The following is a 26,630-nucleotide window of genomic DNA, read 5'->3' on the forward strand; positions in this document are numbered from 1 at the left end:
TTTTCCTTTAGGGTATTATAATACACTTACAACAAAAAAGAACCAGGATAAAAAGGCTGGATGTGATGGCTCATGCCTGTAATCCTACAACTTTGGGAGACCAAGGTGGGTGGATCACCTGAGGTCAGGAGTTCAAGACCAGCCTGGCCAATTAAGTGAAACTCCATCTCTACTAAAAATACAAAAAAAAAAAAAAAAAAAAAATAGCCGGGTATGGTGGTGCATATCTGTAGTCCCAGCTACTAGGGAGTCTGAGGCAGGAGAATCATTTGCGCCCAGAAGGTGGAGGTTGCAGTGAACCAAGATCAAGCCACTACACTCCAGCCTGGGCAACAGAGGGTAAGTCTGTCTCAAAAAAGAAAAAAATGAGGATAAAAAAAGGAAGAAAGTAACTTACTTCTCCTACCCTAGACTAGCAGTACTATAAGCATGAGGTATTTTATTTCAACCTTATTTGCAGTGTCTAATCTTATTGTCACATAAATATGTCATTTATAATATCTAAAGGGAAACTCTGGCTCATTGGGTTGGATTTGACTCTGACTTTCATTTGCTAGGGATGTCCTAAGAACTGGATCCCTGTATTTATGCCTATAGACTTAAAAATGCAATGGTTATAAATGTGTTTAGTCTCAGTAACTCAAATGGTCACATAATAACACTCCCAAGTCCATGGAATTCTATGTTTGCAATAAGTCTTTTGTATAAACTTGCTCATATCTGTATGATAACTTGTGAGGTTTTCTCCATGATTCTATGGTTTTCCTCCCTCTATTCAAAACTGTCCATAGTATGAAACTAATGAATTTATATACACAGTTAATAAACAGATTTTATTTGTCTATTTATTTTTTGTTCACTCAGTAAACTTATTGAGTATTTATGATGTGGTAAACCCTGTTCTTAGTGCAGGAATGAGAATTACATCAATCCTCTCTTATCCTCAGGGGATGTGTTCTAAGACTTCCCACCCCCTGCCCCGCAGTAGATGCCTAAAACCATAGGTAATACCAAACCCTATATGGTATATACTGGTTTTTCCTATATATACATACATACCTACAATAACATCAAACTTACAAAATTAGACACAATAAAAGATTAAAAACAATAACTAACGATAAAATAGAACAATTATAACAATATGCCAGCATTACTACTCTTGCCCTTTGGGGCCCTTATGAAGTAAAATAAGGGTGACTTGGCCGAGTGCAGTGGCTCATGCCTATAATCCCAGCACTTTGGGGGGCCGTGGCAGGTGGATCTCACCTGAGGTAAGGAGTTCAAGACCGGCCTGGCCAACATGGTGAAACCCCAACTCTACTAAAAATACAAAAATTAGTTGAGCATGGCAGCACATGCCTGTAATCCCCGCTACTTTGGGAGGGTGAGGCAGGAGAATTGCCTGAACCTGATACGTCGAGGTTGCGGTAAGTCGAGATCGTGCCACCGCATTCCAGCCTGTACCACAGAGCAAGACTCCATCTCAAAACAAACAAACAAATAAAAGGGTGACTCAGACACAAGCCTGGCAATACCATGACTGTTGATCTGATAACCAAGATGGCTCCTACATGATTAATGGGCTGGGGGCACAGACAGAATGCTGGACAAAGGGATGATTGACATTCCAGGCGGGATGGGGTGAGATTTTGTCACACTACTCAGAACGATACACGACTTTAAACTTATGGCTTATTTTTGGAATTTTCCACTTAACATATTTAGGCCACAGGTGACCATGGGTAACTAATTTATATATTTTGCTCAAGATGAAAAATTAATGAGGTTGCTTATTGTGTATGAATTACTTCTTTTATCCTTTGTGGTTCAATAAATCATTGAATAATTTTTTAAATGGTTTGATAAATCATTGAATCATCTTAAATGATTCAACTTATTTTAAAATTAATTTATAAGGTACCCTTATTTTCATTTACAAAACAAAATGTTTTATTTATTTATTTATAGACAGAGTGTCTCTCTGTCACCGAGGCTGGTGTGCAGTGGTGTGATCTTAGCTCACTGCAACCTCTGCCTCCCGGGTTCCAGCGATTCTCCTATCTCAGAGTAGCTGGGATTACAGGCATGCACCATCATCCCCTACTAATTTTTGTGTTTTTAGGAAAGACGAGGTTTCACCGTATTAGTCATGCTGGTCTCAAATTCCTGACCTCAGGTGATCCACCTGCCTTGGCCTCCCAAAATTGCTGGAATTTACAGGCATGAGTCATCACACCCAGCCTAAAAACAAAATGTTTTTAAGGGTATTTCACTAATTTTAGATATGCCCTCTTCAAGAATAAATGTAATTTCTACAAATATTTTTACATCTTTTCTAGAATCCTCTTTGTGTTATTCAAAAACTATATCAAGACGGGAGCCAAGACGGCTGACTGGAGGCAGCCGGGAGAAACCTCTCCCGCCGAGAGACCAGGGCGTTGGGAAGGCTGGCACACACTCTGAGCAGATCTTTGCAGGGAAGGCACTGAGAATGGAAGAGGGAGGACGCAGATGCTGGGCTGAAAGGGAGAAAGCTAGGAACCCCACCCGGGGCTGCCCAGCACCAGGACTCCTTCCTGGCGCCCAGCAACTTCAGGGGTGAGTTGAACAGGTGAGGAGTGGCCTGCTCCTGCCATGGACCTCTGGCACTTAGCAACAGAACTCACGACCCCCAGGGACACCTGAGCTGATACAAAGAGAACTACTTAGAGAGGTGGCAGAGTCAGGATTCCAGCCAGTGTGGAGCACAGAGGGCTTGACAACAGCAGAACATGACCAAGGACGCCCATCCTTCAAGGCTTGCCACACTCCTATAGGAGACTTTAGCTTTAGGGTGACTGCTGGACCTGGACAGAGCGGGGCAGTCTAGCCTGTGGGATGGGGCCAGTCCAATCTGAACATCTCCTGTCTGCTGGCCTCTCTGGAACTCCAGCCTGACCACGGTGGCTTCCAGAGTAGCTTCAGATGCCCAACCAGAGTCCTTCCTAGGGCACCTCTTCAAAGCTCCTGCACTGGCAGACCATGCCTGGCCATCAGAGGGCTCCAGGAGAACAGCCCCTGCCAATGCACAATAGTTTACCTGCAGTGTCCCCCGATGGCAGCCTTCCCAACTGCAGCATCTTCCCACCACTTTGCCAGCACGTCCACACCCCTCCACATCCCCCAACACTACTTTGCTGGCCTACACATGCCAGAAAACCTTGTCTCCCCTGCCCTGCCAGTGCATGCTCACCCTACCATATCCCTGGCTGATGTGTGGACACCCTGCTATGCTGGCATGAATGCACACAGAAATACTGGCAACCTCATCCTCGTTGGAATGCTACCCCTGCAGTGCTGCTACCACGCACCACCAGCAGGAGCTCATGTAGGAATGCTGCTGCCTTGCTCCTTCGGCGGCCCTAGCCCAGCTGATGCACGTGCACTGGGCCCTGCTGCCACAGCTGCTGTCACACAAAAGTGAGCATGGATCCTGCTGCCACCACCCCAACGAGGAGCTTTGGCTAGCACTATCCATCAGAGTGTTGTGGACAATAGACTGTGAACACTTTGGCCCCTCCAGTGAGCAGATTCCTACACTTGAGGGACCAGAGAAAAAACCCAGGGGCCCAGTACCAGTTTCTCAGAGTTAGAGTATGCAGCCCAGGAGGGCAGGGCTGAGCCTTGGTCCTCTCTAATCACAGAGACAATGCCACTCAACTGAACCCACCTTACACTGCAGTCAAACCCTCCAAGGGCATCAAAGAAGATAAAAGAAAAAAAAAAACACATCTAAAAAGTAGCAATTTCAAAGACTGAAGGAATATCAGCCCACGCAGATGATAAACAGGCAATGAACCTGACAACTCATAAAGCCAGAATGTCTTCTTACTTCCAAACAACACCACTAGCGCCCCAGAAAAGGTTCTTAACCAGGCCGAAGTGGCTGAAATGGCAGAACTAGAACTCAGAATATGAATAGGAATGAAGAACATTAAGGTTCAGGAGAAAGTCAAACCTAATCCAAGGAATTTCAGGAATACAGTGAAATAATACAGGAGCTGAGAGACAAAGTGACTATATTAAGAAAGAAAGAAATTCATCTGATAGAGCTGAAAAAGTCACTTCAAGGATTTCATAATACAATCATAAGCATTAACCGCAGAATAGACCAGGAGGATGAAAAAATTTCAGAGCTCAAAGACCAGTTCTCCAAATTAACTCAGATAAAAATTTTTTAAAAGAATAAAAAAGAATGAACAAAACCTCCAAGAAATACGGGATTATGTAAAGGGACCAAATCTGTGATTTATTGGTGTCCCTGAAAGAAAGGGAAAGAAAGAAAGCAACTTGGAATACATATTTGAGGATTTCATCCAAGAACATTTCTCCAACCTCATTTCAGGGGCCAACATCTAAATTCAGGAAATGCAGAGAACCCCTGCAAGATACCAGACAAAACGATCATCCCCAAGACACAAAGTTATTGGATTCTCCAAAGTTGAAAAGAAAGAGCAAATGTTAAAGGTATCCAGAAAGAAGGGCTCGGTCACCTATAAAGGGAACCCCATCAGGCTAAAAACGAACCTTACTAGCAGAAACACTACAAGCCAGAAGAGATTTGGGGCCTATATTCAGCACTCTTAAGCAAATGACATTCCAACCAAGAACTTCATTTCCAGCCAACTAAGCTTCATAAGTGAAGGAGAAATAAGAGCCTTTTCAGATAAGGCAAATGCTGAGGGAATTAGTTACCACCAGACCTCTCCCTTTCAGGAAGTCCTTCAGGGAGTGCTAGATATAGAAAGGAAAGACTGTTAGTAGCTACCACAAAAACACACTTAACTACATAGACCATTGATACTATAAAGCAACTATATAATCAAGTCTGTATGATAGTCAGCTAATGTGATGATAGGATCAAATCTGCACAATTCAATGTTAACCTTGAGTGTAAATGGACTGAATGCCCCAATTAAAAGGCACAGAGTGACAAGTTTGAGAAAGAAGCAAGGCCCAGCTGTACGCTATCTTCAAGAGAACCATCTCACATGTGATGACACCCACAGGCTCAAAGTAGGGTTAGAGAAAAATCTACCAAGCAAACAGAGAAGAGAAAAAAGCAGAGGTTGCTATTCTAATTTCAGATAAAACAGACTTTAAACCAACAATAATCAGAAAGAACAAATAAGGGCATTACATCATATAAAGGGTTCAATTCAACAAGAAGACCTAACTACCCTAATACATATGCACCCAACATAGGAGCACCCAGATTCATAAAACAAGTCCTTAGAGACCGAAAAGGAGACTTAGATAGCCACACAGTAATAATGGGAGACTTCAACACCCCACTGACAGTATTAGACAGATCACTGAGACAGAAAACTAAAAAGATCTTCAGAACCTGAATTTGACACTTGACCAAATGGACCTAATAGACAGCTAAGAACTTTCTACCCCAAAACAACAGAATACACATTCTTCTCATCTGCACATGGCACATGCTCTAAGACTGACCACACAATCAGCCATAAAACAATTCTCAGTAAATTAGAAACAAAAACAAAAACCAAAATCATACCAACCACACTCTTAGACCACAGCACAATAAAAATAGAAATCAGTACTGAGAAGATTGCTCAAAACCAAATAATTACGTCTAAATTAAACATCCTGCTCCTGAATGACTTTTGGATAAACAATGAAATTAAGGCAGAAGTCAAGAAATTATTTGAAACTAATGAAAGCAAAGATAAAATGTACCAGAAGAATCTCTGGGACACAGCTAAAGCAATGTTAAGAGGAGAGTTGATAGTGCTAAACACTCACATGAAAAATTTAGAAAGATCTCAAATTAACAACCTAACATCACAACTATGGGAGCTAGAAAAGCAAGAGCAAACCAACTCCAAAGTTAGCAGAAGGAAAGATATAACCAAAATCAGAGTGTAACTGAATGAAATTGAGATACAAAAACCCATACAAAAGATCAACAAATTCAGGAGTTCTATTATTTTTTTTTGAAGAATAAACAAGATAGACTGCTAGCTAGATTAATAAAGAAAAAGAGAGGAAATTAAAATAAACATAATCAGAAATGACAAAGGGGATATAATCAGCAACCTCACAGAAACACTAAAAACCCTTATAGTCTATTATGAACACCTCTATTCACACAAACTAGAAAACCTAGAAGAAATAGATAAATTCCTGGAAATATACAACCTCTTAATATTGAACCAAAAAGAAATGGAAACCATGAATAGTCCAATGGTGAATTCTGAAATTGAATGAGTAATAAAAGGCTTACCAACCAGAAAAAGCCAAGGATAGGATGGATTCATAGCTGAATTTTACCAGATGTATAAAGAAGTGCTGGTACCATTTCTACTGAAACTATTCCAAAAAATTGAGGAGGAGGGACTTCTTTCTAACTCATTCTATGAATGCAGCATTATTTGGATACCAAATCCTGGCAGAGACATGATAAAAATGAAAACTTCAAGTCCACATCCCTGATGAACATAGATGCAAAAATCCTCAATAATGTACCAGCAAGCCAAATCCAGTAGCACATCAAAAAGCTAATCCACCATGATCAAGTAGGTTTTGTCCCGGGATGCAAGGTTAGTGTAACATATGCCAATCAACAAATGTGATTCATCGCATAAACAAAACTAAAAACAAAACCCACATGAACATCTGAAGAGATGCAGGAAAACTTTTCAATAAAATGTAACGTCCTTTCATGTTAAATACCCTTAACAAATTAGGCATTGAAGAAACATACCTCAAAGTAATAAGAACCATCTATAATAAACCCAGAGCCAACATCATACTGAATGAGAAAAGGCAGAAAGGATTCCCTCTGAGAACCAGAACAAGACAAAGATGCTAACTCATCACTTCTTTTTACCATAAAAGCAATCACACAAGAGAAAGAAATGAAAGGCATCCAAAGAGAAAGAGAGGAAGTCAAACTATTTCTGTGCAGATGATGTGATTCTATACCTAGAAAATGCCATAATCTCTGCTCAAAACCTCCTAGATTTCATAAGCAACTTCAGCAAAGGTTCAGAATAAAAGATTGACATACAAAAATCAGTAGCATTCCTATACACCAATAACGTCCAAACTGAGGCCAAAACAAGAAAATAATTCCATTCACAAAAGCCACAAAAAGAATAAAATACCTAGGAGCACAGATAACCAGGGAGGTGAAAGATCTCTACAGAGTCTTATAAAACACTTCTGAAAGAAATCCTGGACAATACAAACAAATGGAAAAACATTTCATGTTTGCGGTTAAGAAGAATCAGTATAGTTAAAATGGCCATATTTCCCAATCCAATTTATATATTCAGTGCTATTCCTATCAAACTATTAATGACATTCTTCACAGAATTAGAAAAAAACTATATTTTAAAATTCATATGGAATCAAAAAGAGCCTGAATAGCAAAAATAATCTCAGCAAAAAGAACAAAGTTAAAGGCATCACATTATCCAACTTTAAACTATACCACAAGGCTACAGTAATGAAAAAAACATGGTACTGGTACAAAAGTGGACACATAGATGAGTGGCACAGAATAGAGAGCCCAGAAATAAAGTTGTACACTATAAGCATCTCATCTTCGTCAAAGTTGACAAAAAAAAAAAAAAAAAAAGAAAAAGAAAAGAAAAGAAATAGGTAAGGGACTTCCCATTTACTAACTGGTCCTGGGATAACTAGGTAGTCATATGCAGAAGATTGACACTGGACCCTTTCCTTACATTATACACAAAAATCAACTCAAGATACATTTAAGGATTTAAATGCAAAACCTAAAATTATAAAACCCTGGCAGATAATCCAGGAAATACCATTCTGGACATCGGAGCTGACAAGGATTTCATGATAAAGTTGCCAAAAGCAGTTACAGCAAAACAAAAATTGACAAGTGGGATCTAATTAAACTAAAAAGTTTCTGTACAGCAAAAGAAATTAGCAACAGAGTAAACAGACAACCTACAGAGTGGGAGAGAATATTAGAAAACTATGCCTCTGAAAAAGGTTTAACATCCAGAATCTGTATGGAACTTACACAAATTTACAAGCCAAAAACTAAACAACCCCATTAAAAAGTGGGCAAAGGAAAGAAGACATACATGTGGCCAACAAGTATATGAATAAATGCTCCCCTCCATTGATCTTTAGAGAAATACAAGTCAAAGCCACAATGAGATACCATCTCACACCAGTCAGCATGGCTTTAATAAAAAGTAAAAAAAATAACAGAGGCTGGTGAGGTTGTAGAGAAAAGGGATCACTTATACACTGCTGGTGGGAATATAAATTAGTTCTTCCATTGTGGATTTCTCAAAGAACTTGAAACAGAACTACCATTTGACCCAGCAATCCCATTATTAGCTATATACCCAAAGGACTATAAATTGTTTCATTATAAAGGCACATGCATGCCTATGTTCATTGCAGTGCTATTCACAATAGCAAAGACATGGAGTCAACCTAAATGCCCATCAATGGTAGAGTGGATAAAGAAAATATTACACACACACACACACACACACACACACACACACACACACACACACACCATGTAGCAATAAAAAAAGAATGAGATCATGTTCTGCTCAGCAACATGGATGGAGCTGGAGGCCATTATCCTAAGCAAACTGCTGCAGGAACAGAAAACCAAGTACCACATTTTCTCACTTGTAAGTGGGAGATAAATATTGAGTACACATGGACGCACAGAAGGGAACTTTAGACACTGGGGCCTACTTGAGGGTGGAGGGTGGGAGGAGGCTGAGCACTGATAAACTGCCTGTCAGGTGCTATGCTTATTACCAGGGTGATAAAATTATCTGTACACCAAATCCCCGCGTTGTGTAGTTTGCCTATATAACAAACCTGCAAATGTACCCCCGAACCTGAAATAAAAGTTAAAAAAAAAAAAGCTATATTATCCGATAAGACCCTTAGGTATATGTTACTAACTTCAATGAAGGCAGCATGACTTCACACTCGAATCCAAGTTTATTGTTTAAAAATAACAATAATAGAAAGCAACAAATCCTGATGCCTAAGACAGGATCATTTCTTCCTTCTCCAAAAATAAAAATAGAAATGAGTTTCTGTAATGTTATTTAGAACTTTCCAGTCAATCCATGCCATCATTTGGATATAATGTTGTTATCTGGTGCCATGAACAGAAAACCAAATCTATCTCATGTGCATTAGGAACAAACTCATCCTTTTTTATCCAAATAAATTCAAATGCATCCACAAACATTACAAATTCTCAGCAAGAATGTACAGTAGGAGAATATTTTCCCACCTCGGAGAAACTGTTAGTCATCATTGAAACTCAAAATGCAGTCCTCATCCTGAGGGAATCTGCACTCTAGTGTGGGGTACAGAATGAAGGCCAGGCTATATTCAACTTCTTAAGACCGTAATGATATTTTACATATAAATAACCCCCTACTGCTCCCAAGGAGTTTTTTTAATAACCATAACAATTTCTTGTACTTAATTTACACAGATTTTGCTAAAATCAATGATGACAAATTTGCATTACTTACACTCATTACTTAAATTTGAAGTGGGCAAATTCTTTCACTTCGTAACTTTGATGTCTGGATGCGTAAGACCATATTCTCAGCCTTGAAGACCTTGCATCTCTAGCTCTGACTGTTTCTAATTCCAAAATCTTTCTGATTGCCGGTTTTCCTGGTCCCATCCGACCTTCCTCCCTTATTACTGGTACCCTCACTCCCTCCTTCCTCACATATTCACCATCACTACATTGAATCTCCCAAAATTCTTTTTAAATACTATTACTCTGATGCAATCGATTAGAAGAAACTATCTTTGTGTAGAAAAATCCTTGATAAAGGATTTTTTATCTGAGGTGCAGATAAAACTTTTAGGGCATCAGTAATAAAGAGGCAGGGCCACTAAGGAGGAAACTGACCAGGACTTTGAGGGAGGAAGGAACAACGACAAGAGGGAAAGAAAGGATGACCAGCATCATAGCGGTGTTGGAAACTTGCAGGAACGGGAATGCCTACCACGGTAGTCGAGTCTGTTTGTATTGCTATCATTGGCTTGCCTCCCAATCTCACCACACCTTGGCGAAAGCTCGCTCCACACACAGAGGCTTTGTATGAATGATTCTGTGGGAAAGCTAAGGAAGAAAATTCAACCTTTTAGGTGAAATAAAGGAACTACAGGACTAGTCTGCTGGGAAAGACAGTCCTCTATGGGTCTCTTGCCCCTTTACACATTTTAATGGATGCATTAGTTTCCTCTGGCTGCTGTAACAAATTACTGCAAACATAGTGGTTTAAAAGAGCAGAAGTTTATTCTCTCAGAGTTCTGGAGATCAGAAGTTCAAAATCAAGGCGTTGGCAGGGCTATGCACCCTCTGGAGGCTCCAGAGGAAAATCCATTTCTTGCTTCTTCTAGCTTCTTGGGACCATGAGCATGCCTTAACATGTGTCGGAATCACTCCTGCCTCTAACTCCGTGGTCACATCACCTCCTCCCGTTTAAGTGTAACAAATCTCCCTCTGCTTCACTCTTACAAAAACATTTGTCACTGGATTTAGGTCTCAACCAGATAATCCAGGATGTTCTCATCTCAAGATCCTTAGCAATTACCTCTGTAAAACCCCTTTTCCAATCACTGGTTCCAGTGATTAGGACATGGACATATCTTTTTGGGAGCCACTACACTCTGTTCCCCTGGCCTCCCAAAATTCACATTCACGCCACATGCAAAACACATTCATTAAGGTGTCTCAACATTTCCAAATGGCTCAACCCATGACACGATTAACTCTGCGCTCCAAATCTCATCTAAATATTGTCAGCTGAAAAGTCCCAAATCTCATCATCCAAATTTGGTGTGAGTGAGATGCCAGGCATGATCTGTCCTCGGGCAAAATCCCTCTCCATCTGTAGGCCCGTGAACCTAGAAAACAAGTTATTTACTTCCAAAAAATAATGGTGGGGAAGGCATCTAATAGACATTCCCATTTCAAAAGGCAGCAATTGGAATAAGTAAAAGGATCACCAATCTTAAACAAATTTGATATCTAGCAGGAAATTTTCCATTAGATTTCAAGGCCTGAAGATAATCCTCTGTTGCTTGGGCCTCTGTTCTCCCAGCCCATGGCAACATCATAGGCCTCTGGGCCCTCAACAGCTCCCCCTGCCTTTGCCTCTTTATCACCTTTAGTCAAAGATGGCAATGTTTCCGCTGAGATAACATTCTTGAAAAAACTTGTAGGCTTCTTCTGTAGGTAATGCAGGATTCATGCCACTGAACAAAAGAGCTCTCCACAGGAAACCTTTCCTGGATAACCTCATCTCTGTTCCTGATTGCTGCTGAGATGGTTGAGAGGATCCAGCAACCACATACCTAATCTGTTCCACAGAAGAATGTCTAGCCATACCCTTTGCTTTCAGAGCTTCCTTTCCTGACAATGATCTCCTAATTGAGTGTCTGAGTTCTGCCTGTTACAACGAAGTACCATCGATTGGGTGGCTTGAAAACAACAGAAATTTATTTCTTAACAGTTCTGGAGATGGAAAGCTAAGAACATTGTGCAGCATGGTCAAGTTCTGGTGACAGCCTTCTGCCAAGTTTCAGGCTGCTGACTTCTCGTTGCATTCTCACAAGGCAGGAAGAGAGCTCTATCCACATATCCATGTGGCCTGATTACTTTGCAAAAACGTGACCTCCAAATGCCATCACGCTGGGCATTGTATTTTGACACATGCATTTTGGAGTGACACAAACATTCAGCCCACAACATTCAGCATATATATATATATATATATATATATATACACACATATATACACATATACACATATATATACACATATATACACATATATATACACACACACACTGAGTGTTATGTTTTACATATATATATATGTAAAACAATCTGATAGGCTGAGAATTTGCCAGATCATCAAGTGCTAATCCTTCAAGTTATCTCTTTCCTCTAACAATTTACTATATCTAGCAGGGAAAAAGCCGTCTACAGCTTGAACACTTTTCTTGAAAATTTGTTCAGCTAAGTATCCAAGTTCCTTATGTAAAAACTGTGTGCTTTCTGCACAACTCTAAGACCCAATTAGGCCAAATTTTCTGCCACTGTATAATGAGGACATCTCCTGCAGTTTCCCACAGCATGTTCCTCATTTCCTTCTGAGCCCTCACCACAAGTAGCTTGAGCCTTCATGCTGTTACCATCCGTTTTCTCAAGGCAATCTACAGAAACCCTCTTTCCAAATAAGGTACCACTCAGGTTTTTGGGGATTAGAATAGAGACGTATTTTGGGGAGACCACCATTCAACTCAATACAATGGGTATATCAAGAATGCAAGACTCCGACTACTATTTACCTGGGCCATTTCTTAGTGTTATGTTTATAGTGAATAACACTGAGGGGTGAGATAATCTCTTCCCCCAGGTCAAAGAGCAAGCTTGCTGACTGCTTGCTATAAAACGGCAGGTCCACTAATCTCATTGTTTCTTTCCTGTAGGCACACTCCACTGTGTGCAGGTGTCCGTCTAGGCCCCTTCATGTAACACCGTGAGACTAGAGTGGAGAAAGAGGAACCGACAGAAGCATGCTCGTGCTCATGCTGCCTGCTGTGCTGTGAGTAATAAAGTCCCTCTCTGACTCATGACTGTCATGGCATCTGGCAGCATCCATAAGACAGCAGTATCAGGCTAATGTATTGACTGCACCTAGGGTCAAACAAATACCAGACCTGGCAGAGTGGAGAATAAACACTCTGCAGTCAGGAAGTAAGGGCCCAGATGATAATGAAAATGTGCCTCTCCTGGGAGTTCAGAGAAATCTTGAGAGGACATTGCATTTTCTTATAAACATGGAATAGGCTTTTGAATAAATCTTATCTCAATTTTAAGAGGCAGAGAGACAGACTCTAGCTGACATCTGACAATAATGTCCTGCTTCATGATTTGCAGCTGTTTGTTTTTTACAGTGTATACATATATCATATGTTTGACACTTACTTTGTGTTCGTATCAAAGAAATACGTGAGCATCACTTCCATAGCCAGAAATAAAAAATTCCTATATGAAGCCCTAACCCCCAATGCAATTGCATTTAGAGAGAGAGCCTTTAATGAAGTGATTAAGGTCAAATGAGGTCCTAAGAGTGAAGCCCTAATCCAGTATGACCGGTGTCCTTCCGAGAAGAAGACCACCTAGTCCGTGACATTTCGTTATGGGAGCCCGAGCTGACTAATACAAGGAGAAAGTAGATTACATCCGAAACTTGCAATTTACTATTTTAGGTTTACTATTCTGTCCATACATACACGCACAGATATAAATATAAGGACAGATATACACTAACTCCAGTTGTATCATTGAAGGTGTATGATTTGTGTGAAAACGATCCAAAGCTGTTTCCTTCTGTTTTGTAACTGCTTCAAGTCCTGGAGTACTGCAGCATGTGCTTAGGTCGTTCGGAAGCCCTTTCACACCCCAAAAATGTAACCTTCAGGCCAGGAACATCTCCAAAAGCCCATTGCAATTGCCCCTCATGTCCATTTATTATGACTTAGTGCTTCCTAACAACTCAACAGATTCTCCCTTTTTCCTAAGGTTGCTGGAGGGTAAGCCGCTCTCTGGTAGACTTACCATCTCCAAGTGGCTGAGAGGAAGACAGTGAAATGCAGAAGAAAGAGTGTTGGCCCAAGAGTTACCAGAAATACCACGTCATGAATTCACCTTCTACTTCTCCACTTCTTCCTAAATCTCTTCTATGTGAAAGGATAAATTTTCTCTTTCTTTCTCTCTCTCCTTCTTTCTCTCTCTCAAAATAGCGTATTTTGTACAAGTCAGTGCTTGTCATCTCACTTGCTCATTAGCAGGATACGTCTCACATATCTTCAGGCAATGTATGGAAAAAACAGACATAATTGAAGTTAGTATTTCTTTGATTATATCCCTGTTCACAGACCACTTCTCTACAAACCTTTGTTTGGGATCTTTTCTAACCATTCCAGCCTGTACCCACCTTTCTTCCGATTCCTTTGATACCATTTGCAGCTTTTATTGTAGCGTACTTCCTGGAAATCTAACTGATTGCCTGTCACACTTACGTAACACAATTTTTCCTAGTTTGGGGCTCTAGAGCTTTTGATCACCTCTTCACGTGGCAGCAGTTTTATTAAGTCATATTCTCTAAAGAGAAGAATAGAATTCATTTTTTTCTTCTAGCATGCTACATTGAATTTTTAAAATTATTATTTGTAGTTAGGAGAAGCTCCTTTCACTTTCACATCTCCGTATTTGTAATGTCATGCACATATTTAGGGCTGTTTTCTAAGTTTGCATAAGAGCTACAGCATTTCAAACATAGGAGGTTTGTAAAACAAACCTCATGCTTTGTTTTACAGTGCTTAATACAGAACCTCTGAATCGATGAAGTCGATTAATGAATTTGTTTTTGATGTTCTTGTTGTTGAAATATGTTGTGTTGGGATACAAAAGAGATGGTGACTTTAACTTCTTGCATGTTGAATGAAAATATCTGGCACTGTGAAAACACAGGAAGGGCAGTGCACAGGGAGGGCCCCTGAAACCTCAGCTTCACTTGTTTTACAATAAATCTGCCTTTGACTCTGGCAGAGAGGGGCTCTGTCTGTTTTGTTCACTCATATATTCCCCAGTACTTAGAATAATGCCTTGCACATGGTCGTGGTTCAATAACAATTACTAAATAAACACTGATTGCTTCACCTTTCCACCTAACAATGAGTGACGCATATAATAGGAGATTAATAAAGACCAGGTTAAGTAACTCATAAATCCTCAGAGTTCTAGACTGATTCAAAGGAAAATGCTGGAATGCAGGCTACTGAGCAGGTATATACATCAATGAATTAAAAGATAGATTAATTTTTGAAATATATGCATATATATACATACATATGTTCATGCAAACAAACACACTGTATTTTCTATTTAGAATTTGACAGAACATTTAACTTTTTTCAAAAATCTAGCTCTAGAAGAACCCTAAAAAAAAGACTGACTATATTATGGAGTGATGGCATGCCAGAGTATGCAAATACTATTAATAGATGTAAAGCTTTTTTTTTTTTTAATTTCACAACTGTAACTTTTCTAATTTTACTTTAAGCTCTGGGACACATGTGCAGAATGTACAGGTTTGTTACCTAGGTAAATGTGTGTCATGGTGGTTTGCTGCACATATCAATCCATCAGCTAGGTATTAGGCCCTGCATGCATTAGCTATTTATCCTGAGGCTCTCCCTTCCCCCTACCCCCAACAGGCCCCAGTGTGTGATGTTTTCCTCCGTGTCCATGTGTTCTCATTGTTCAGCTCCCACTTACGAGTGAGAACATGTGGTGTTTGGTTTTCTGCTTCTGTGTTAGTTTGTGATGTACAGCATTTTTGAAACTGAAAGGTCTATTTACTGAGCAAAGCCAATGGTAGATCATAGTGCCTAAGAGCTTGGCCTCTGGGGTTTGAATAGTTCTGTGACCTTGAGCAAGTTCCTGATTTTGTATAAGCCATTGCTTTCCCATCTGCAAAATAGATATGATGTGTACGTTTACCTCATTGTGGTCAGACAATGCATATAAAACTCTAGACCCAGTGTCTAACAAATAGTAAATACTTAGACTGCTTTTGTTTTTACGATTAGAATCATTATGCATTACTGAGGGGGCACACTTCTTGAGAAATTTTATAAGGCATACCAATTTATTGTCACACTTTCATCTCTCCTCTTTTTTTTTTTTTTAGACAGAGTCTCGCTCTGTCACCCAGGCTGGAGTGCAATGGTGTGATCTTGGCTCACTACAACCTCCACCTCCCAGGTTCAAGCGATTCTCCTGCCTCAGTCAGGAGAATCGCTGGCATTACAGGTGCCCGCCTTAGCTAGGAAGATAGCTGGCATTACAGGTGCCCGCCACCATGCCCGGCTAATTTTTGTATTTTTAGTATAGACGAGGTTTCACCACATTGGCCAGGCTGGTCTCAAACGTTTGACCTCAAGTGATCCGCTTGCCTCAGCCTCCCAAATTGCTAGGATTATAGGCGTGAGCCACTGTGCCCACCCCCCACTTTCATCTCTAACATAAAAAGGGTATCCTGAGAAAATTTCTATTTAAGCTTCTGAAAATTGCTGTCTAATGGTAGGAGGATGACATGTTGCTGCTTTTTGCTGAGGCACATGAGAAGCACACCACAAAAGCCAAGAAAACATTATCTGTCCAAGGACCCTCCAGGAAGTCACACAAACAGGAAGCGGGGTTACTCAGACCCTGACTCTGAACCTAAGCAAATAGACTCCAAACTCTAAAGTATTTCTAATCATTACTCAGAGTGTGTATGGCAACGGGAAATGGTCATAGGTCACATTGGATCTTTTGAACACATACATCACCACAGGAAATCTCATTTTGCAAAAGCATTGTCTTCATGTTGAAAGGATAGTAACGCAACTGGAAGGCCCCCTCCCCCTCAAAACACAAAGCAACTAAACTTAGAAGTTGTAAGCTCTTGGAACTAACCACACACTGTGTAAAGTTTTAAGCTGTATAATATTTGGCTTATGGCTCAGCCCTTAAAATGTTAGAGGAAAAGCCAAAAGTACAAAAGGACCCTTGCAACTGCTTCTGGAAGGTAGTGGCATAACATTTCCTCTTGCTTTTATTAAAAAAGAAAGATGCAATTTTCTTAAAAAGTCCTTGCTGTAAGTGTCAAACTTTACATTCACTAAGGATCTAGGTGCTACTATTCTCCTGTATAGGGGATATTAGAAATGGAAAGAAGAGCTTCTGGAAGGGGGCTGGCTGTCTCAATCCTCCAGTTCCCAGGTCTGACGCTCTGTGGGTATATGACAGGCACTCCATAAAAGTCCCTTAAGAAGGTCCCCTAAATAAACAAATGATGATAAAAATGGATGCATACCAAGTGTACTGATCTTTTTTTTTTAGTGTTACATATGCTTTTACAATCTACGAAATATTTTTTCATTTACAATCCCCTTTGATCCTCCCCTTGACCCAACAAGGTAGGGCAATGTTGGCCTGTGACTTACCTAAAGTCACCCAGAAAAATGATGGCATTTAACTTACTTTTCAGAGTAGGAATTCTCTTTATGTTGCCATGAACATGAAATGTGCTTAATACATGTTTGTTTTGCGCAGCAGTGCTCAACTGGATGCAATTTTATCCCTCAGATGACATTTAGTAATGTCTGGGAATATTTTGGGTTGTCACTCTGGGGCAGCTGGAGTAGTATATTGCGATTAACATCTAGTGGGTCGAAGCCAGGGCTGCTGATCAGTAACCTACAATACATGGACCAGACACCCCCACCCTACCCTGCTACTTCAAAAACAAAAAATTATCTGGCCCCAATTGTCAGTAATGTCTATGTCCAAACACTGGTCTAAGCAACAAATGGGGCCTTGCTTGGTCTCTCAAAAGCTTGTAATCCCTGCACTTTGGGAGGCTGAGGAGGACAGATCGCTTGAGCCAAGGAGTTCAAGACCAGCTCAGGCAAACATTATGAGACCCTGTCTTCAGATAATAGAAATAAAAATAAAAATAAATAAACAATGAATGGTCTTGTGAGCACCATTATGTTACTGCTTTGTTTAAAAATGTGTCCAGGAATTTGTTGACACGTCCCATCCAGTGGTGGAATCTAAGTCTCCTCCACCTGAATCTAGGTGAGACTTTGTGATTGCTTTGATGAATAGATGCAATTGTGTGATTTCTGAGTCAAGGTCAGGAAAGTCCATCCATTCTGCCAGTTTCTTTTGGGATGGTTTCCTTTGGTGCCCTACTCACCATGCAAGAAGTTAGCTTACTCAGAGGGTGCCATGTGGAGAGGCTTGAGGATATCACAGGAAGAGAGAGAGCTGCCTCCCTCTGACAGTATGTGAGACACTTCGAGTGAGACTGCCCAGCCAGGCCATTCTCAAAGCCCCGACCCAAGACACCAGGAGAGATAATACACGAGGTTGTGGTTTTATGTCACTAAATTTTGGGGTGACTGGTTACATGTCAAGGGATAACCAGAACAATCTATGCATTCAGTTACTCACAGTCAAGTGCTCTGGCAAACAGAATGTCTTCCCTCTCCCTTAAAGGGTTCTGACCCATGGAAGTGTGAAAATCTTAACTAGAAGATTGCCATTCCTCAAGTCAAAATGGTTTGTAATCAGCCCCTGTGGGGAATAAAAGACAAAGGGCAGTTCGTCAAAGAGATTTTGAGAGGGAGACCCAATGGGTAGCTTAAAATGATGGACAGTATACTGGCTGGAGTGTTCTGTCCAGGTTAGAGTCCTGGGGTTTAATCACTTCAAAGCTGTTTATCATAAGAATAAAGCAGGACGCTGAACTAGAAGATATCTTGAGGTTTCTTCTAAGTCAAAATTCTGGATTACCCTAATCTAAAAATATTTTGTCAGAAGATAGGCATTTTTAAATTGTAACTTGAAAAAATGCACCCTCATGAATAAAAAGAATGGAAAAAAATATGGAACATCGCTTTATATCCATCAAACTTCAAGGAGTAAATGAAAATTTAATGTTGGTGAAATTGGTAAACTCCCCATTACAGATGGCTACACGGTTCCACCTGCAACAGGAGCTAAAAAATACACCCACTCTTCGATACAGTAATGCCCCTTCTGGAAATGATCCAGAAGTAAAAAGAAAAGAAAAAACTTCTTGCACAATGATGTTTATAGTCACATTATTTACAATGGGGGGCAAAATATCCCAACAGGAAACAACCTAAATATCCAACAATGGGACAATAGTTAACCATTGCATGGCAGGATGCATTAAAGTTATAAATATAAAACTCACATGGAAGCGTATGTACAAAATATATTAAGTGAAAAAGGTGCAGTATTTATCTGCACATAAATAGCATCTATGTAAAGATTATATTCATGTAATCACATGTAAATGTCAAAGGAAATAAACAAATTTTTTTCTGTTGAATATTTTAGTATGTGTCATTTTTCTGCAAAGATATTTACAAAGATATTTAAATATTCAGCTTTGTGGAAAAAATCTATAAAATAAAATTATTAATCAAGTTTAGTATTTCACTGGACACATTTACTTCACATTTAAAGAAAAGGGAGTAAATAATACAAGCAAATATACAGATATATATTAAAAAGTGAGTTGAATTTATTAGCTAAAAATATTTTCTATTATAAAATTAAATTTTTAGAATAGCAACCAATAATAAATATTGTTTTAGTCAATTTTGAAAAAAATCTACTTTTCTATCAGTGAAAATGCCTCACCAATAAATAGTATGAGGGGAATTTGGAAAATTAAAAATCAATATATTTATTAAAGTGGGCTCTAAAACACTACTCTAGATTCTCTCCTCTGGCAATAAAGGACTTGGTTATTTTAACCAACTCTCCCACTGAAGATCACTGAAAAATCTGGAAGAAATATAAAAAAAGATACTTAAGATGTCTTCTAAACCATCAAATTGCTAAGAAGATGAGGTGAAGAAAGAAGTTCAGAGAAATGACTCAGGCAGGCAGTTAAATTGTTTTTTGTTTGTTTGTTTGTTTGTTTGTTTTAAGAAAGGGCCTTGCTGTGTCACCCAGGCTTACTGCAGCCTTGACCTCTCAGGCTCAAATGATCCGCTTGCCTCAGCCTCTGGTGTAGCCAGGACTACAGGCATGCATTACCATTCCTGGCTAATTTTTAAAATTTTTCTTTTGTAGAAACAGAGTCTCACTATCTTGGTCAGTCTGGGTTCAAATTCCTGGCCTCAAGCAATCCTCCTGCCTTGGCTTCCCAAACTGCTGGGGAGTTGAATCACTTTTCATCTTGCTAGAGGACAGTGAGGAAAGGGATTCGCCAATCCTAAAAAGGATGTGAAAAGTGAAATCCAAGACTGTCAAAAGTTGGGTATTTGATAAAGCATCCCAGGAATAGAGTTTATGCTCAAAACCACTGCTCCTTAGATGACATGTGAACCATCAATAAAGCAGTCCTTGAATGGATTGTCTGGGTAACTTAAAAAATATCAAAGTGTATGAAATTGATGGGGAATTCTAGTACCTCCAGGGTATTGCTTCAATTAGCAAAAATCACGCCTCAGATAAACCTCACTGGTCATCATACTGCCACTGAAAAGCTTCTAGGGTGTTGTCTCAATAGAAGCAAATGAAAATACTTTCTTGCCAGGCGCAGTGGCTCACACCTATAATCACAGCACTTTGGGAGGCTAAGGTACGTGGATCACTTGGGGTCTGGAGTTCAAGACCACCCTGGCCAACATGATGAAAGCTTGTCTCTACTAAAACACAAAAATTAGCCAGGCCTGATGGTTCATGCCTATATTCCCAGCTACTCAGGAGGCTGAGGCAGGAGAATTGCTTGAATCCAAGAGTCAGAGGTTGTAGTGAGCCAAGACTGCATCGCTGCACTCAGCCTGGGGATCAGAGCTGGACTTCATCTACAAAACACTTAACGCTTTCTGTAGAAAAATATCATCCCAAGCCTCAAACTCTTTTGTCAAATAATTTTTTCTAATATAATGTCTAGCTAAGATAAGCAGGCACCAGAGGAATTAAGGCAATATAAATGAGAACGAGCACTAACTTTATAAAAGTTGTGACGGGAACTAGCTCAACTTAAACATTGTAGCAAAGAAATTTAGAAAAGAACCAAATAGAAACTCATAAACTGAAAAATATAATAACCAACATTAAGAACTCAATAAATGTTTTAACTCCAGAATAGACACAGTTGAAACAAAAATTAGTGAATAGTAATATAGGATAAAAGAAACTAACCAGAATGAAATGTAGGCAGACATATGGAGGGACAATATAGTAGAGAGGGTAAGAAACAAAAAATTATAGAGTAATCACACTCATGAACATGAATACAAAATTTCTAGGCAAAATCCAGCAATCTATAAAAAGAACATGTTGATCAACCTGGGTTTATACCAAAAACATCAGGTTGTCATCATATTTGAGTATCAATCAATATCGTTTTCCACATTAATAGATTAAAGAAGAAAAATTTATGCGATCATCACTAGATGCAGAAAAATATTTATAAAAGTTAATACTCAATTATAACTTTAAAATATCTCTTAGCAATCTAGTGACGAAGGAGAACTGTGTGATTAAAAATACTACACTGTTTACTATGCAGTGGTGAAAACAAAAGAACTACATCTATGTGCAACATATAGATTAATCTGACAAACACAATGTTAAAAAAGTCAAAAATAAAATAATACGTATTGCATAACTGTATTTGTGTGTATACTTAAAATCTAGCAAAATTAAACCCTTAAATGTAGCTGTGTATTTAACTAGTAGGAGTATAAATGAAAGCAAGGAAATCACAAGGATCTGTGATTGGGAAAGAACATGTAGAGGACTTCTGGGATCCTTGAAATATTTGATTTTTATTTATTTTTGCGACCTGAGTTGTGGTTACACAACATTTTAAAAAATAATGTGTTAAGCTGTAAGACATGCTTCATGGATATCTCACACACCTATATATCTGCTGAGTATGCCTGAAATGCAAGACCCTGGTGACTCTTTACCATGGTATTTCCAGGGTTGTTTTTGCAGTGAACAGCTTTGAAGAATGAGGTAACATCTTCCTGTGGGACAAAGAACAGACTTTCTGACTTGCTACAAAACAGCAGATTCACCAAGCTCTGTGTTCCTTTTTCTGTAACGCAAACTACTGCTTGTTTAGGCATCTATGTGGGCCCTCTGTGTTGCCCCTCTGCGTCAACAGAGGCAGGAAAAGGGTACCAACACAAATATGCTGATCAAGTTGCTTGCCGTGCAATGAGTAATAAAGACTTTTGTCTCTGACCCAGAAGTTTCATGTCTTCTGCCAGCATCCGTGAAATAGCACCAAGCAAAATTACTAATTCTAAGTAGAGTAAAATGAAACCCAAGCCTTAAAAAGTTGTACAGTTAGGGCTGGGCGTGGTGGCTCACACCTGTAATCCCAGCACTTTGGGAGGCCGAGGCGGGTGGATCACAAGGTCAAGAGATCGAGACCATCCTGGTCAATATGGTGAAACCCCGTCTCTACTAAAAATACAAAAAAAAAAAAAATTAGCTGGGCATGGTGGTGCGTGCCTGTAATCCAGCTGTTCAGGAGGCCGAGGCAGGAGAATTGCCTGAACCCAGGAGGCGGAGGTTGCGGTGAGCCGAGATCGCACCATTGCACTCCAGCCTGGGTACCAAGAGTGAAACTCCGTCCCCAAAAAAAAAAAAAAAAAAAAAAAAAAATTTATTTTTAATGCATTTGTCTACATGTATGTTACATTTTACAATAAACAAAAGTTTTAAAATTTACTGTACCTGAATTTTTTTCTTTCTTTCTTTTTAAATACTTTTCCGAGGGCTTACTATGTGTTAGGCTCTGGGAATACAAGGATAAATAGGACGGAAGGTGATTTTAAAGGATGTATTCAGCGGAAGAGACAGCCAAGCTGAAGATGAATTAAGGTGCTGATTTATAAGAACAGAAAAGGATCTGAGGGAAAAATGTTATCTGTACTGTCCTAATACTTTCATTAATCTTGTTACTTGTCAACAGAGCTATCCTAGTTAGACATGTCATGAAAAAGGAAAAACATTTTAAAAGCAAACAAATTCTGTCAAAGAAGTGAAAAGAAATTTGTCAACTAAAGGAATATTTTAGCAAATTTAGATAGACTTACAAACAGAATGATTTTTGCATATACTAATTGGAAAGCAGCAGAAATTTTTCAGCTTAGCCTTCATTCAGAAAGTATGTCTTTAATCCTGTGACAGTAGCTGTCATACATGGCTCATAGATTCATCAGTCATTGAATAAAATGGTGCCAAGAACCCTCGATAAAGGTGAAGATGATCTGGACCTGTCTTCTCAGCGTGCAGTGTGTCGGAGCTATAGCTGAGTTCTGAACGGGTTATTGAAACAGAACGTGACACTGCTATGGAAGGGTCCAAGTGAAGAGTGATACCTAAGTTGGATTAGAGGATTGCTAGCCTTCTCAGGGTGCATGCACCTCAGTGAAATGAAGATTTAAGCAATGCACAGAATGGAGGTTGGGGCTAAAGCGTATTCCAGAAAGAGATGACATGGACAAAGGCTGGAACTTATGGGACTTTGCTTTTTTTTCTTTCTTTCTTTCTTTCCTTTTTTTTTTTTTTTTTTTTTTTTGAGACAGAGTCTGGCTTTGTCACCCAGGCTGAAGTGCAGTGGTGTGATCTCAGCTCACTGCAAACTCCACCTTCCACGTTCAAGCCATTCTCCTGCCTCAGCCTCTCGAGTAGCTGGGATTACAGGTACTTGTCTGGCTAATTTTTTTGTATTTTTAGTAGAGACAGAGTTTCACCATGTTGGCAAACTCCTGACCTCAACCTCCCAGGCTGAGGCGAGCTTCCTTGGCCTCCCAAAGTGTGGGGATTACAGGCATGAGCCATCACACTTGGTCTGGGACTTCACTTTTAAAAAGAGCTAAGGTGATAGCTCGCTTGAACCACAGGAAAAAAAAAAAACCCACAAAAAAACAATAAAATGACACTAATATATTAAAGGTTGATTATTTGGGGGGCAAAAATTAAATACTGTATAATAATAAAGGTATTTCTTACATAAACTTATAATCATTTTTCAATGTGGCATTAGATTTTCTCATTAGGATTATTCATTACATTTTCATCCTGAAAGAATAATAAAGATGACATAAAACTGCTCTAATTTCCAAGGCTAAGTTTTTCCTCCCCTCCACCACCCAGAGAACAACGTTGATAAATACAGAGAAAACTAAGTCAATTACTTTGAAATATCTATTTTTATGCACCAACATTCACAGTATGGTTTAGAAGAGGTTACAAAATCCAGGATGGTTTGGGGTCTCTATTCTAACAAGCATCCAAGAAGCTATTGGTTAAAGGACCCGAAGACAACTGGTAAACAATCTGGAATAGAGTTGTCTGACTGCACTGACCCGAAGCCAGCTTGTGTTCAGTCTGCATTTCTACATGGTATCCATGGAAATGAGATCAGGCCTGCACAGAGACAAACAAAGGCCACCTTCAAATGAATCCCGGAGAATGACAACTGCCAATGTTTGAGGCGTCCATCGGTGCAACAGCTTTGCTCATGCTTTTCAAAACACAATGAAGTCATCTCTTACGTTGACAATACAGTGACTCTTTTATTTCCATTTTTTTTTTGAACACTCTTTTATTTCCACTGCTCTGCTTAAACATTAACCTCATTTTTATACAGAAAGCATTTCAGTGATTGGGAGTTATGTGTGGCTTCTGTTGCAAAAACTGTCTCTAGACACTTTAAACTAATAAATGGAAGGATTGCAGTCACCTTTTCAGAACAAGATAATAATGCAGGAATCTTTGCTGACAGAATTGCAAAGTTTCTGTTACCTATTTGGGCAACAGAACAGACAAGTCTCTCAAAGGAAGTAAAATATATTTGAAAATCATTAACTGTCCCAACAGTCTCTGGAGCTGAAAACATTAGCCAAATATGCAGTTCAAGTTTATACTGGTCATAAAATGTCAATTACGTGTTCAAGAGTTAGCAGGCATAGACTAGATAAAACACTTGAATATAAGCACTTTAATTATGACTAACAAAATTAAGAATAGACATCAACTTCTTTTCTAATTTATGATTCAATGAAAATGTTTTAAAATGCTTTGAAAACAACACTAAGTTACAGGACAAAAAGCTTTCACATTTTACTAGCAAAATCTTTCAGAATCAACACTATTTCTCTGTGATATATGAGACAATTATTTCTAAAAAGATTATTTTGGGGATCTTTATTAAACTAGATAGAAATAAGGAATTGAAAGCTTAATTGGAGAGACATAAATCTATATTTCTACAAGAACTTGTTTGTTTTTTAGGAAATCTGACTAAAGCACTGATACTAATTCTACCACTGGAATTGGTATGTTATATATTACATGCCTTAAAAACAGCTTATTAATCATAACTACATTAGTGTGAAAAGTATCTTTGAAACCAAAATGTGTAAAATGGGCTCATCAATCTAAGCAGCGGCACTGGAGGATGGGAAATACCTTTTTCCATACCTCTGCTTTCTTCCTTCTTTGCATACCTGGATCAACTTCACCTTTCTCTGATCAGTTAATATCCTCTCTATTTCAGAGCCTAGAGCCTACTTTGCCTACCTTCCCACGATCACCCCTAGCCCTTAATCAGGGGCTCCTTTCTGCCAGAGCTGGTACTGGTGCTGGACATCTAACTTTCTTCCTCTTCTTCGTCTCTGAGAATATCCTTTGCATAGTCATCAAAGTTCCTCCCGTTCCCTCAGTTTTTTTTTTTTTTGTGCAATGGGTCTCTGCCACATTTAAAACATAATGAGTATACCATGTAGCACTGTAAGTAACAGAAATAAAAAATCTCCTTATAGGAATTTTTATGCAAGCCTTTCCCATGTTTGTTTGTTTAAAGGCAGCTGCTCCCATCTTCTCTCTCTTGCTATTCTCCGCTCCCTCTTACCGCCATACGAAACTTTCTGACACTCTCTAAGTTTCCTCATCTTCCATTTACTTCTCACTACGCTCTGTTCTGATTTCTCTTTTTTGCACTCCATGGAGACTGCCCTTTAAGACTGACAGACTTGCTTGACTTCTGCGAAAAAGTCAACCCTATTCACCACCTCCTCCTCCTCCAAACACGTCTGTACTACCTCACTCCTTCCAGTTGTCTTTCTACTGCTCCAGCTGTTCCTATTCTCTCCCTTCACATCTCCTCTTCCTCACCTGACCCTCTAAAGCAGTTCCTTGAGTCATGGCCAAAGCCATCTTCTAGTTTCTTTGCCTGACTCGTCTTGTTAATGTCATGTCTTCAATGATTCTCCAGGTGCCAGTAACTCCTAAATCTCTATCCCATCTTACTTTCCTGCCTCTTCCTAACACCACGACATATAGCTATTTGTTAACTAGACATGTACACCCAGGTGTACATCCAGAGGTCTCAAACTCAACCTGTTGACCTGAACTGATCATCTTTTTCCTCCAACTTGCTCTCCTTCAGCACTGCTTATCTCAGAGAATGGCACGACATTAACTGACTTGTCTATATCAGAAACCTAAGCATCAGCCTTGTCTTCTCCCGCTCTCTCCACCTCCATAGTAAATCAGTCATCAAATCCTGTTCATTCTTCTTCTTTAATGCCTTTCCAATAAAGTCGCCACTCGCTTTCCCTACTGCCGCTACCTGAGTTTTTACCATCATTTCACAACTGGTCTCCTAAACTAAAACTAAAACCCAAACATATTGTTCCCTAAATGATCTTGGTGCCTTCCACCTGGCCTCCAACCAATATACTCTCCTCATCTGATCATGTCAGCCCCCTGCTCAAGGTCCCTCAAGACCTTTCCATTGTCCTCAGGATAAAACCCTTGCTCTGTATCACGATTCACAAGGCCCTTCTAAGTCTGGTGGTCGCAACTCAGCTTTCACTCTTTGGGAACAACTTAAATACCACATTCTGGGCATAACGACCATCTGCTT

At 39.5% G+C, this 26,630-nt stretch overlaps 1 protein-coding gene across 2 annotated transcripts in view; it reads right to left on the reverse strand.

Annotated features, from left to right (window-relative positions):
- The window catches only part of ITGA2 (integrin subunit alpha 2), a 112,896-nt gene that overhangs the window by 80,240 nt on the left and 6,026 nt on the right, over positions 1-26,630 (reverse strand). The window contains exon 2 of one of the 2 annotated variants that reach the window (XM_074385986.1): positions 18,143-18,265. The exons of the other annotated variant lie outside the window; for it this stretch is intronic. Coding sequence (XP_074242087.1) covers positions 18,143-18,200 — 58 coding nt within the window. The 5' untranslated portion in view covers positions 18,201-18,265. The remainder of the gene's footprint in view (positions 1-18,142; positions 18,266-26,630) is intronic. 2 annotated transcript variants of the gene reach the window in all.

The sequence above is a fragment of the Saimiri boliviensis genome, chromosome 1 (genome assembly GCF_048565385.1).
Source record: "Saimiri boliviensis isolate mSaiBol1 chromosome 1, mSaiBol1.pri, whole genome shotgun sequence".
In the NCBI taxonomy this organism is placed as follows: Eukaryota; Metazoa; Chordata; class Mammalia; order Primates; family Cebidae; genus Saimiri; species Saimiri boliviensis.